A 12753-nucleotide genomic window follows, 5' to 3' on the forward strand; every position below is an offset into this window, starting at 1 on the left:
CAGCAGTAAGTGCTAAAGCACCAAAACTTATTAAGTCAAAAATACACAAGGAAGTAATTAAAACCAGATGAGTCTCCCACAATCTCCTCTGTAACAGCTGCATCAGAGCCATCTACCTCACCTTCCGAAGACGACTAGCTCAGTGAGCAAAACTTTTTGTTCTTCTTGTGATGTGACTGCAACTTAGCAAAGAAGTTTAGTTACAGAGTTCTCTTTCCCTTCCATAACACAGCTACATCTCTAAGTGTTTCTCGGCAGATAGACAGCCCATGGTAAAGTACCTCACTGATCACTTTAAGGATTTCCCTACATCTGAACAACAGAACATTCTCCCAAAGCAGTATGGACATATTCTTCTCAAACCCAGGGATTGATGTTTGTTAAAGTTCTATTTCTGTATTTGTGTGCAGTTAAGGTGTTCATCTCAAAAGAGGAGCAGATTCTCTACTATGAAACTTAACGAAGACTCTTCCTTTACGTAGCAATAAACAGAAGTCAGCAGGTAACAGAAGACAACCCGAAGAATCACTGTCCCTTCAGCATAGCAGCAATATTAGAAATGGCAAGTGTCAAATCATTCCAAGCACCTACAGAAAATATGAGACATACTAGAAGAGGCTATAGGAAGTACAGTGATTCCAGGCAAGGTCCCATTCACAGTTCTGGGCACTTACCACGGATATCTTTTTACACCACCTTTTTGCATTTCTGTCTTCTACATGCAGTTCTCCCACAGTTTGATACTGACAGTGTATTTATGTTAAAATATCATGCTTGCTGCAACTCATATTCCTATAGACAGTATAGTCATTTCAGGACTCAAGGTAGGCAAAAAAAATATGTTGAACTCAAAGCAGATCAGCGAGTGGCAGCCTGAACGAGCAGATTTGAGCTCCTATTTCTACTTTTGCTTCAGTCTTTTTGTGAGATGCCGAGGAAATAATTTAATCTTTGTCAGTCCACCTTCTCTCTTGCCCTTTGCCAGCTTGTCTATTTAAATTGTAAGCTAAGAGGCACGGATTTTCTGCTTAGGCATTGCTACAGTGCTAAGCACACTGGGCCCTTGATCTCAGTTGGAGTTTCTAGGCATTACAACAATGCAGTGAAAAAAGTGAATGCATCAAAGATGGGTAGAGTGTGTTACTGGATGTCAGCACTTAAACAGATCTGAAGTGCTCCCCACGTGTGTCGTATAAAACAGTTCAGCATAAAACTGTGCTGTTCAGGTGAACTTGGGTTCTCCTTACTTAGCTTTACTATAACCATCTTTAAACAGTATGGCTTTAAGATCACAACCAGTCCAGACACAGAAATAGGAGTATTACTCCTGTTGGTCACTGCATGGATGTTACCTGACCCTTGCAGATCTTCTAAGGATTCCCTGTTGGTTCACTTTGCTGCTGTGCCTGCTCTGTCTGAGGCACATTGCACAAACTGCTTTCTCGGCAGCCGTGCCACCTTACACAGCATCCTGCCTTCCCCGCATTCTCTTTACTGGGCAAAGGGCAAGGAAAGCCAGTACCCGCCATGCATGAAATGTACACTTACCATGATATTCCTTACAAACAGCAGAACAAATGGTATTGGTGCCTCTTTGCAGTTATGTAAGATGAAGGGCAGGTTTTACAACATTAACCTTGTCACACCAAAAATCTGGATTTTTCACTCTTTCAGCTATGCTGTTCAGCTTTTACTGAGAAAGAAAACAGTGTGTATGCAGCAGAGAAACATGGCAGAATATAAAAAAAAATTGCAGAGCATTGCAAATGAATGCTGTTAAAATCTCCTGCATCCCATAGCATTCTCCATAAATTACTATTTACATAGAGTGTTACACCGGGCCTGAAAAACATTATTGATATCATTTTGTATCCCATAATCACGAACCAAAGTGCTCAGAAAAAAAAAAAAAAAGAAGAAACTGACAGCTTAGAGGCTTAGAGAAGAACTAATTTTAAAATACTTACAATTACATACTTAACTAAAAATAGCACTTTGCGCATTAACAAATTCTGAGTATAAAATGGATGTGACAGGCCATGCTAGAACTGGAAACTGACGCATCCTCTCATACCAGTAGGAAGGGAAATTCCCCTTTGGGAAAAAAGGGAACACGACTGTTTGAAGAGCTGCCCAAAGACAAAAAAAACCCCAACAGTAGGACTGTAACACTAACTACAGGGAGCCCAGACCCTGACAAGGTCATAGAAAGGACATTCAGCATAAAGGGTCCTTAATCTTCACCCAGGTGTTTGCCCCAGCCCATTCCTTAACCCCTCCCTCACCTTGCAGTGGATGGCAAATCCAGGTTACAGGCAGAAAGGGAACAAGAAAGCAAGTATATTTGATGTGAAACTATGCAAGGTAAATTTTAAAATGGCAGCTGTACTACGTTGCTCATAAATTTAGAATCTTAAAAAAAAATACCTGGGACCTACAGTGGTGGCCACAAGATACGCAGTATGTTACATGACTCTGCAATTCGTCACCCAGTATCTTCTAGCCTCACTTTCTGGATTTGAAAGCAGAAAAGCATGTTCCTTGGGGATAAAACCTGGGCCTTCCTTGTTGTTACTCCATCAGCCTGGATCCAAATTTTGCCTGAAGAAAGTGAGTGCAGCACTACCAAAGGTTTGGTAAGCAGGAACAATTTAAGATTCAAGGCAGTTTAAATCATTCATTACTTAAGATAATGGAAAAGTTCTCAAGTGCCAAGGTGATGAAATATCTACCAATTAGCAAAATTAGTACTTGAAATAGAAGCAGCAGTGCAAAATGAAAACCAGGAATGCTTCAAATAGATTTTGGAGAAGACTTTGCTAGAGGAGAGGGTCATACACATGGAAATTTATCAAAATAACTCCACTGTGGACACATCTATATTTGGAATAATTAAAAAAAGTTTCCTTCCTGTCTTCCCCTCCTGATTTAAGCTTCCTCCGCTTCCAAAATGGTCTGATGCAAAGAAAATGCATGCATCTCGTTGCTCTAGTGTGTTAGGGCTTGTTCCAGCAAAGGATTAAAGCCAATTCCCATAGAAATAAAAATTGTGGGTTTTTTCTTACATATCAGCTCAACATGACTCACAGAAGATGCTCATATCATCACATATGACTAACTTATCATTCCTTTCCCATTTATGCTAAATCAGCAACAACACGCTGCACCTCGCATCAGATATTCGCCAACACACATTTTCATGCAGCTCTTGGGAATAAAGCATGAGGAGGACATCTAGGTTCCACTCAAACTTGCCTAATATTATGTTATAGAAATTCCTACTGTATTTGTCACATAATGCAGGATTCTAGCATAGGTAGCTCTGAATACCAGCCAAAAGGATGGGAAAGTTACCTTGAACAGAAAGTAAATTAAGGCAAACTAGCAATGTTTTTTCTCAATGGGCTTAAAGCCATCAGTTTTTACAGTAGTCTAATCACCAGTTTGTGGAAGAAATACTCTTTTCATTCTCACCTACTGTGTAGATATCTATGGCAACACTCTCATGGAGCACAGTCACTCTGGACCAGATAGAGCCAGCAAAGAAACTCAAACATACTTTCTCTCAAAACTCCAGAAGGAATTAATTTCCAAGGTTCTAACCGAAAACCCCCTACACACACACCCACACACCCCCCAACAACACAAAACCACACAAAACAACACCACCTACCAACAAACAAAACCAAACACAACACCATCAAATGACAAAGCAAACAAACAAAAATAAATTTCACCAATCAAACCAGGAGCCTCCATATCTGGAAGGAACATAAGAAACGGCCTAACCACGTGGCATGTGGTCAGCAGCAGACTACAGTTAAAAATACAGCATGCAATGCTTGTTCTAAACCTACATCTGATGTAAAATTATACAGGAAGTGGGAGTGAAAAGGATACAACAAAGCTGAAAATCTATTTAGTGTTCAAGTCAGGGTATCTATGCTATGCACTAAAGGGCGATAGGCAAAAAAATCGCAGTTCGCTACAAGTAATGCAAGATCAGATGCTCTTAACTGAACCAGTCACGGCACGAGTTGTTTGTCAGAACTATCTAGGATTAGAAAATCAGCAGGGCTAAAATTACAAGTCTCCTGCATAGGGAGCAATACATGAAAAGCAAGCTGGTCACAATGGTGAAGCCACCAACCAGTGATCGGCACAGATTCTGCCACGCAGCAGTCAAGCATGCCAGTGCTGCTCCAAATGGAAGCAGTAAAAGGCTACACTTCCATGGGGTGACTAATGGGAAGCAGCACCATACACGTAGATGGCAGGGGCAAGGAAGGAGATAAGCATGTAGCCACAGAAATCTTAAAACAGAGGTGTTAAGGATGTACTATAAAAACACACAGACTACTACTACCTGCTCTCTGTCTTGTCCAAACTTAGCACTGGGGGGAAGCAGCCTGTACTTTAAAAGTCTGCATTATTGAGCAAGAGGGTTACTCAAAACACCAGCTTTAAGAAGAAATATATGATTTATTTCTGAGTTTCAAAGCTTACAGAAATGAGGACTCAAAAGCCACACCTGAAGACAGAGGCCACTTGGGGAACATGGGAAGCTTAAACGATGCTTATGAGGGCCCTCAGCCCAGGTTGAAAGCATGTGATGCCCCTCGTGGGCACCACTCAGGTTTATTCTGCAGAGCATGACTGCTCTAACACTTAGGAACAAGGATGTTGCATGCAGACTCTTGACTGCAGGTTTCCAGTGTCATGCAGAAGTACAGAAGGTCTGAGAGGGCAAACCCATTGACCATGTACAGAGAATGCTATGCTCTCTAATCTACCTTCCACTTTATTATAAGTATTCAACTATATATATCAGAACAACATATACTGTGAAGAGTTGAAGAATACTTCCAATCAGTTAGAAAAGCAAATCCAGCTTTACTCTTTTCACAGAGGAAGACACGGTGTTCTCAATGAATCAAACATCAGAAGCTTTCTATGGAGCTGGAACTCTCTAACATGCAGGTCTCCTTGTAACTACACGACCAGGAAGCTGTGCCTCAAAACCTGTGTGCACATCATCTGTCCATTTCAGGAAGATTTTGACCCAAGTTGCAGCCTGCCCTGAGAGCATGCTGGAAATCAAGAATCCTGTAAGAAAGCCTGTTTTTTCTAGGTACATGACAAAAACTATGTAGACGTGTTGTTATCTGCTGCTTTTCCAGTTGCTTCTCCCTGCCACGTTGTGATTTTGAAACATGTATCTGCTGGTTCTCAGTACACAACATTTGGGATCATCCATTTTAATTCCACTGGGATTTTTCTGTAATGTTTTCCGTATCAACAGATGTGACAACTCAAACACGCTTGCTGTATTCGTGTGCAGGTGTTCAATGCATGTCTGTACCAGAGGCAGGCATGTGCAAAGGCACAAAAGCTCACTCGTGCAGACACATTTCAAAGAGAAGTATCCTAGGGCAAGAACAGCAGTTCTGCATAGCATTTTTGTCAAAAAGCCCCAAAGATTTGGGTGTCATTAGGGCAGAACACAGCAGAACTACAAGAATGCAGGCTTTACTACAGGAGTCCCCAAAGTAAACGCAGCTCCTCTGAAAATAGCTGTTTCCAGCAGCCTGTTTGTATTGTGAGCCCTCTGGAAACACAGACTCATTACAATGGAAAAGGGCTAAAAGAGCAAGAGAGAACAAGTGTGCTGGTCCTGGAGAGTGCATGTCAACCCCCCAGCATGGGGAGAATGAAGACTGTCCACAATGCAAAACCAGGAGATGAACTATTCTGCCTAACAGCTGTGGAGAAAGGTTTGGACGTCAAATGAAAATGCAGGCAAATAAATCAAACCCTACTTTTTCATGTGGAGGGCAGTTATCCTTTGGAACAGTTAGAAGAGGAAATTGCTCTAACCCATAACTGTCTGTACTCCAGTACCAGCTGCTAAAGGGCTACTGCCTGCAACAACATACAGCCTTGGGAATGGCCTGTTGGATCTCCAGAACTAATAGATGACCATGCACACAAAGAGTGAAACTGAAGTGGGGATAATTCCCCTCAGAAGGGATCAGGAGAGTGCCTGGCCCTCAGGGTCATGGACCAAACTCTAATGCAAGACAGTTTCCATTCTCTCCAAACATTAACATCTATCTGGAGGCTTCTCCTCCCCCACTCTCTTCCCAGCTCAACTTTCAGCATTCTGTGCAAGGGGGGAGGCAGAAAGGTTTCCACGGGGTCTGCTGGGTATCATCAGTCACTGACAATTGCTCTGTGCAATTTTGATACCCAGAAGCATTCCCCACTGAACAGAAAACACTAGTCAGAGGCATGTGTTACTTTTGAGCGAGTCCTTGGTCTTTCTAACCCACAGCACTGACCAGTTTTCCATGCTTCAGAGAAGGGGGAAGAAGAACTCTTGCTGGTACAACAGTGCACTTAGCTAGTTGTGTGATGTATAAGGTGCGTGTAAGGAACATTAATATCCCACCCAGAGCCCCATAACAATACACTGAACATAACAATCCCAGCCACAAGACAGGGCTGTGATTTTACCCTGGAAGAGGATGGGCACCAGGGAAAGCGGCTGCCTTCTGTTCAGATGGTGGGAGATAAGAGTGAAATGTGAAATCCAGAACTTACCTTCACTCCATCTGACTTCTTGTTCAGCAGGCTTTTGGCAGCTGTGGAGAGAAGCAGAAGTAGGTCAGATTTTGGTTTCAAGACTATTCTCTCTCTTTCTCACACACTTTCCTCAAAACTGCACAAGACTTCAGAAGGACAACGATCCTGCTAACCCCTTGAAAACAGGCTGAGTCACTCATCAAATCCAACCTGATAGCAGAGGGTCACCTATCCTATCTATTGTTCACTAATTGAGCAAAAATGCTCCCACTTTCACCATCTCAGGAAGACCAAGTCTGAAATGACACTTCAGAGCTCCTCTGTTTCAACCCTCTGCTCACACACTGTGACCCCATCCAGAAGTGCCAGTAGCTACAGGGGGCAAAGCTAAAGAAATCTGCCAGATCTCTGCAACAGGATCGAGGTTTTACCCTGAAGTGCAGACATTCACAAAACAGACTTGGCTTAGCAAAGGGGGCACTGATAATGCACAGGCCTCCTAATTACTGCTATTCACAGTTACTCTAGGGAAGCATCTGGATAGCTGAAAGAGACTGGAGAAGTACAAAAGGCAGCATCTGATAACCGTTAAAAAATAATAAAAGGGAATGAGAAAAGAGACAGGAACTAGGCTCAATTTCTTCACTGAAAAATAAAGATGTTCTGCTGTGCTCAACCTGAACAACTGGCACTAGCAATGAAAGCAAGAGCATGATAAGCACAGACAGGGAGTCCACAACGAATGCCTTGCAGAAGGCACACTTGGGACTGACGAACGAGCTGCTCCATCTATTACAGGAAAGTGGCATGTTGACAACTACTGTCAACAGTAAGACCCCATCTACAACCTCAACAGATATAAAACATAGCTTGCCTACTCATGAAGAATGTATTCAGTTGTTTCAACTTCTGTAAACAGCACACCAGAGACCTACTGGTCCAGAACACTGATATGTCTCTCCTAAGCAGCTGCTGGGAAGCATATGGGTCTGGGTAGTTGACCTGGATTCTCCTTTCAGCAAAGATGAGGCCTAGAGAAAAGGCAAGTCCTAAGACAATGCTCACATGACTGCTGAAATGCTTCACTCCCAAAGACATGCTGACCAACTCACATACAGAATGCTCAGTCTCTCTATAGAAGCAGCAACATTAGGCAAAAATGTTTTTGCGATATCCAGGCAACTGTTCAAGTTTTATGTTAAAAGCATTTTCCACCCTGCCTTGCCTACCGCATCACCCTACAAATATAGATTAACTAGACAATATCAGCTGAGCTGGTGCAAATAAATGCAGCATCTCCTCACAATAAAGAGGTAGTACCCCATATAAATTTATTACAATCTCTGGATTGGTCTTCCTAATTCCACTCCCTAATGCAAATATAAAGCTAGATCAGGAATTTGTCTTCATTCCTGCTGTCAGAAACCATCCAAGAACACTGGAAGAACCTCAATGCAGAGGTTTTCTGAATGCAACGTGCAACACAATGCTCCAATGTGCACACATGAAGGTGGGCAAAGTGACCCAAGCAACTCACCTGCCCTGCAACAGTTTCTTTGCTGAGTGTACACACACCAAAGCCTTGCAAGACTGAATCTAAGAGATAAGTTCTTGCCACCTTCAAAGCATGATGAGGACCAGCTTGATTCCACATGCAAGTGAAAACAAGGTGACCATGGAGTCAAAAGGGGTCCAGCGTTTGTACCACACCAGACATCTCACACAACAACTGTTAAAAACAAGCAACTGTTAAGGCCTTACAACACTTCAGAAAGAGAAAAGGATTCTGCAACTTAACAAATATCACAAATAGGACACCCTTGAAGCGAAAAAAGAAACATCAGAGAAGGGAAACAGCACCACCATATGTCCTAGCAATGACCCAGACACAAGCTGGGAAGCAACGTTCTTCACACTTTCTGCAGTTTCCCCAGAACTGCACATTTGTCTTTGTGGACAGAAGACAGCTAAAATCACGTTCTCCGGCACTAAGGCAAATTCAGCTGAGAGTCCCTCTGTGCGGCCCAGCCCCGTGCCCTGCTGAGCCCATGCTCCCCGTGCAGCCCCCTGCCCTGCTGAGCCCATGCTCCCCGTGCAGCCCCCTGCCCTGCTGAGCCCATGCTCCCCGTGCAGCCCCCTGCCCTGCTGAGCCCATGCTCCCCGTGCAGCCCCCTGCCCTGCTGAGCCCATGCTCCCAGTGCAGCCCCCTGCCCTGCTGAGCCCATGCTTCCCGTGCAGCCCCCTGCCCTGCTCACACCTCTGTGTGGCACACACTGCTCTCCCCCAGGCCTGGCAGCACCCCCACACTGCAGAAGGCAACTCAGCCTGTGGCGTATTTAGTTCTGTGGTTTGTCAGGGCAACTGAAGAGCTCATGAAACGCACTCAAACGCAAAGATGACTGTGGACACCTCAAACACAAGGGAGGCATACAGATTTACTCACAGGTCAACCTGTACATGTTACGAGACAGAAATTAAAGGGGATGCAAGTGGAATTTCTGCAGCAAGCAACCAACAAGACTTTCTGTAACAAGAATCATTTTAGAAGACAGGCAGAACTACCCAACATGCACCTTAGCAAAGAGACAACAGGAGGGAAAAAAATCCAAGGACATGTGAAGGCAGATTCTTTACTGGTCAGGAAATGGTCTCGTACTCATGCTCTGCAGCTTTCCAGGCATGAGATACTAGTATTTATTTTCACAATCCTTTCCACTTCCTCTACACAATAAAAAGGATTAAATTCTCTCTTCTCAGTGGAGTAAAGAGTTCCTCTATAATGAAGCACTTCAAAGACACGCACTGCTAACCTGGTAACTTAAAAGCACAGTTCTGTTCCTGGTTTAACAGGATACCCACCAGTTAGTCTCTGGAGAGAAACACAAAAGGCCTTCCCTGCACAGACCCCATATACCACTCCCTCTTCCCACATTTCTCAGTTTTGGCCTCTATAGGAAACAGCCTGGGCTCTGGACCATGCTTCTGGCAGAAACACAGATCCCTAATGCTGAACTCGTCAGCAGGAAACACTAGACACTCTGGATGTACCAGAGCCAAGGGGAGGCAGCGGAGGAGGGAATTTCCCAGAGGGACAGAAATACCTGCTCCAAATACAGCCATGGATAGTGTCTCCCTCCTGCCAGCCCCACTCCTCCTCTTCCAGTGGGAACAGTCCTTTGCCCAGCCTGCCCTGGGTTTGCCCTGTCTCCAGCGGTCAAATCTCAGTTATGTTTCTCATCTCGATCAAGCTTCCAGAGAGTATTTTTTGAGATGCAGGGATAACACTGAGGTTGCTTTTATTAAGCCTGACTAACTCATGATGCTAGCCTAACAGACAACCCAAGTTCTGGCTTCTAAACACAAGCACTTACACCACAAAGAATTTTGGACTTTGCTGAGATTTGATTATTAAAATAAAAATAGTATCACACCAACACAGAATTCCCAATGACACAGAGTTGCAGCTTGTCATCCTCATATTGAATATCTATTTATTAAGGACAAGACAAAGCAAAGACTGATGCTTAACACTCTGCCGCGATGGCTATTTACGCACAAGCTACTCTAGCAGTTGCCATTTAAACATAGCAGAGTGACTTCGCAGAACAGAGGGGAGTTGTTGCCTTGTGTTTTCTACCCTCACTTTGGTTTCTGTCTCAGCAGTCCCCTTTCTCTTAGATTCTCCAGAGACTTGCTATGGGAACTCCTTGCAATAGGAACAATTGCAATTGCACAGGAATGCTATGCACTAAGTGAGAGACCACTACAACGACAACATATTTGCACGGGATAACTGCATGGTAGAATTTACAATGTGGATTCCCTTCTCTTGCTGAAAAGTTGATTTTAATATGTTTTCTTTTAATCCTGCTTTGTTATTAACTCCCTCTGCCCCCACCCAAACACCACCACTGTTCCAGAAATGTACCTGAGCAATAGCCAAACAGCAATATTTAACATTTCCCTCTCAATAAAAAGCCTTCCATGAAAGGATCTATTCCTCAACAAGACTAGAGTGATTCTGCCCAAAGAACTGCTAAAGGATAAACAAACGGTTGTGAAAAGCAGTCAGTCACTTCAAAACACTCTTTTTAAACAAGTAGAGGGAAAAGGGTAGGAGCAAGTGGAACGGAAGGTAAAAACCCCGAACTATTAGGCAATGTAAGCCTTTATGTGATCTGGACCCATAGGATCCCTAGACATAGCAGACACCTTCTTTCCCATCCCACCAGGCCCAGCCAATGCCTGCACTGTGCACACACTTCCAGTGCTCTGGGAAAATCTCAAGGGTAGATAGTGTCTGCAGATGCACACCCATCTCCCAGACTTGCCCCAAAGGTTTTCAGAGAAAGATTAAAAGAGGGAGGATTCATTAAACCTAAAGCCTGAAATACACAACCCAATGGTGTCTTCTTGGCACGAGCCACAGAGCTTCCCGTTCTCCCACTAGTGAATAATGGGGAAATTGTGTGGGAGCCAGGTGATTTCCTTCTGCTTTTTTCACTTCTGCCAGCCTCAGAAAACCAAAACATTCTCCATCAAGATGATATGCAAAAAGCCAAAAACCAGGAGCCAATCTGGGAGTTTGTGACATTTCAATATAGGTCTTCAAACACCTTCCCACCAACACAGAAATTTCACGTGCTGCAACATGCTCTTTTTGCAGGTACACGTATGAACACACAAACAGGAGCAGAACCTCGAACATTCCCATCCTAGACCTTTGAGCCTGAACGCCCCAGTCTGTCCCAACTTCAAGAGTTGATAAAAATATGAGAGTACCTCTCTTGCAGTATTACAAAAACTCCCATTTCCTCACAAACTAAGAAATCAACGGGTGAAGGGCAAATACCACAAGAAAACACATTCACAGAGGTCTCCTGAACTTTAAGGCAAGGAAGACAAATATAAAGGGAATTATTATAATAATTTAAAACCACTTTTGATGATAAACTAGACTTTCAGGCCATAGTGATAAACATTTCAATGCAGTAATAAAATTCATGTGATTCTGGGAAGCTGCAAAATGGAAGTTTACTTACTACTACTAGTACACTACTTCAGCAGGTCCACACTGCAATAGTTGAGCACCATTCTCTGAAAGCCCTGACTGTTTCTTAAGCAACCTAGTAGATACTGAGAAATCACTTAAAAACCCCGTATTTTTTCATTTAATGTGACCTCATCTTCTGCTTGGGAAATGTGGTTCTCAGTGATTTCATACTCATTTATTGTGACATTTTTCCCTCCATATTTTCATCCTTTGAATTCACATCACGAGGTTAGTGTTTACATGAGTCTGCTGATATAAATTTCTGGTCCTGAATGGATATCTACATAACTAACACAACACAGCAGGAACTTCAATATATTACTCACATGATTTTAACTTTACTTTGGTTAAAAGAAAAAACTCAAATTCCAGTCTGAGTGTAAAGATATATATATTTATATGTGTACACATATAAAATAGCAAAAATTCAGTTTCACAAGCACTTCTGGAAGGCAGGTAGAACAGGACAGTGAAATATTTCAGTATCACTTTATTATTTGTATTATTTCATTCTCCTTGCCTTTAGTCAGCTCAAAAAACGTTTCTGTACAGGTTATACCAAACATGCACAAGCATATTCAGCCCTTCTTTATTTAGAAAGCACTCTGCTTCCTGGCTCTACCTCCAGCCTCTCTCAACTTCACCCACCTAGTTAAAAACCCAAAACTTTGCACTGGAGAGTGAATAAGGATCTGTAGAGACATATAATGAATTCCAGCTGTTGTCACAAGCTGCTGTAATAGCTCCCTCACAAAACTGACTTCAGCTAGCAGTGACAATTCCCAAGAAAAAAAGCTCAGCACCAGTTAAAGATAGAGATTTCAGGCATAATGCTTAATTACCTGCAATGTCTGTCTTGGGATCTATTTTGAATGAAGTGTAGCACACAGGACTTGTGCTGAACCACTTGAGAGAAGTGAATTTCATAGACTGTGAAAGCTTGTTGAACAACACCTCCCCAAATTAACAGTTGCAATACAGTTAGCAAAACAGTGCTAAAAATTTCATGTAATGCACTTGTAAGTCTTGCATAAAAATTAACTTATGGAGAAAAGCCACTGCTCAGCACTTTGTGAAGATGACTGTTCCTAAGATTAAAACCATTTTTTTCCATC

The 12753-nt window shown here is 42.9% G+C and overlaps 1 protein-coding gene across 15 annotated transcripts in view; it reads right to left on the minus strand.

The window, feature by feature from the left end:
- Window positions 1-12753, minus strand: part of CAMK2G (calcium/calmodulin dependent protein kinase II gamma) — a 121179-nt gene that overhangs the window by 21870 nt on the left and 86556 nt on the right. For all 15 annotated transcript variants that reach the window (XM_065638623.1, XM_065638621.1, XM_065638626.1 and 12 more), the window contains exon 13: window positions 6604-6644. In XM_065638623.1, coding sequence (XP_065494695.1) covers window positions 6604-6644 — 41 coding nt within the window. The remainder of the gene's footprint in view (window positions 1-6603; window positions 6645-12753) is intronic.

This window comes from Caloenas nicobarica, chromosome 7 (genome assembly GCF_036013445.1).
Source record: "Caloenas nicobarica isolate bCalNic1 chromosome 7, bCalNic1.hap1, whole genome shotgun sequence".
Lineage (NCBI taxonomy): Eukaryota > Metazoa > Chordata > Aves > Columbiformes > Columbidae > Caloenas > Caloenas nicobarica.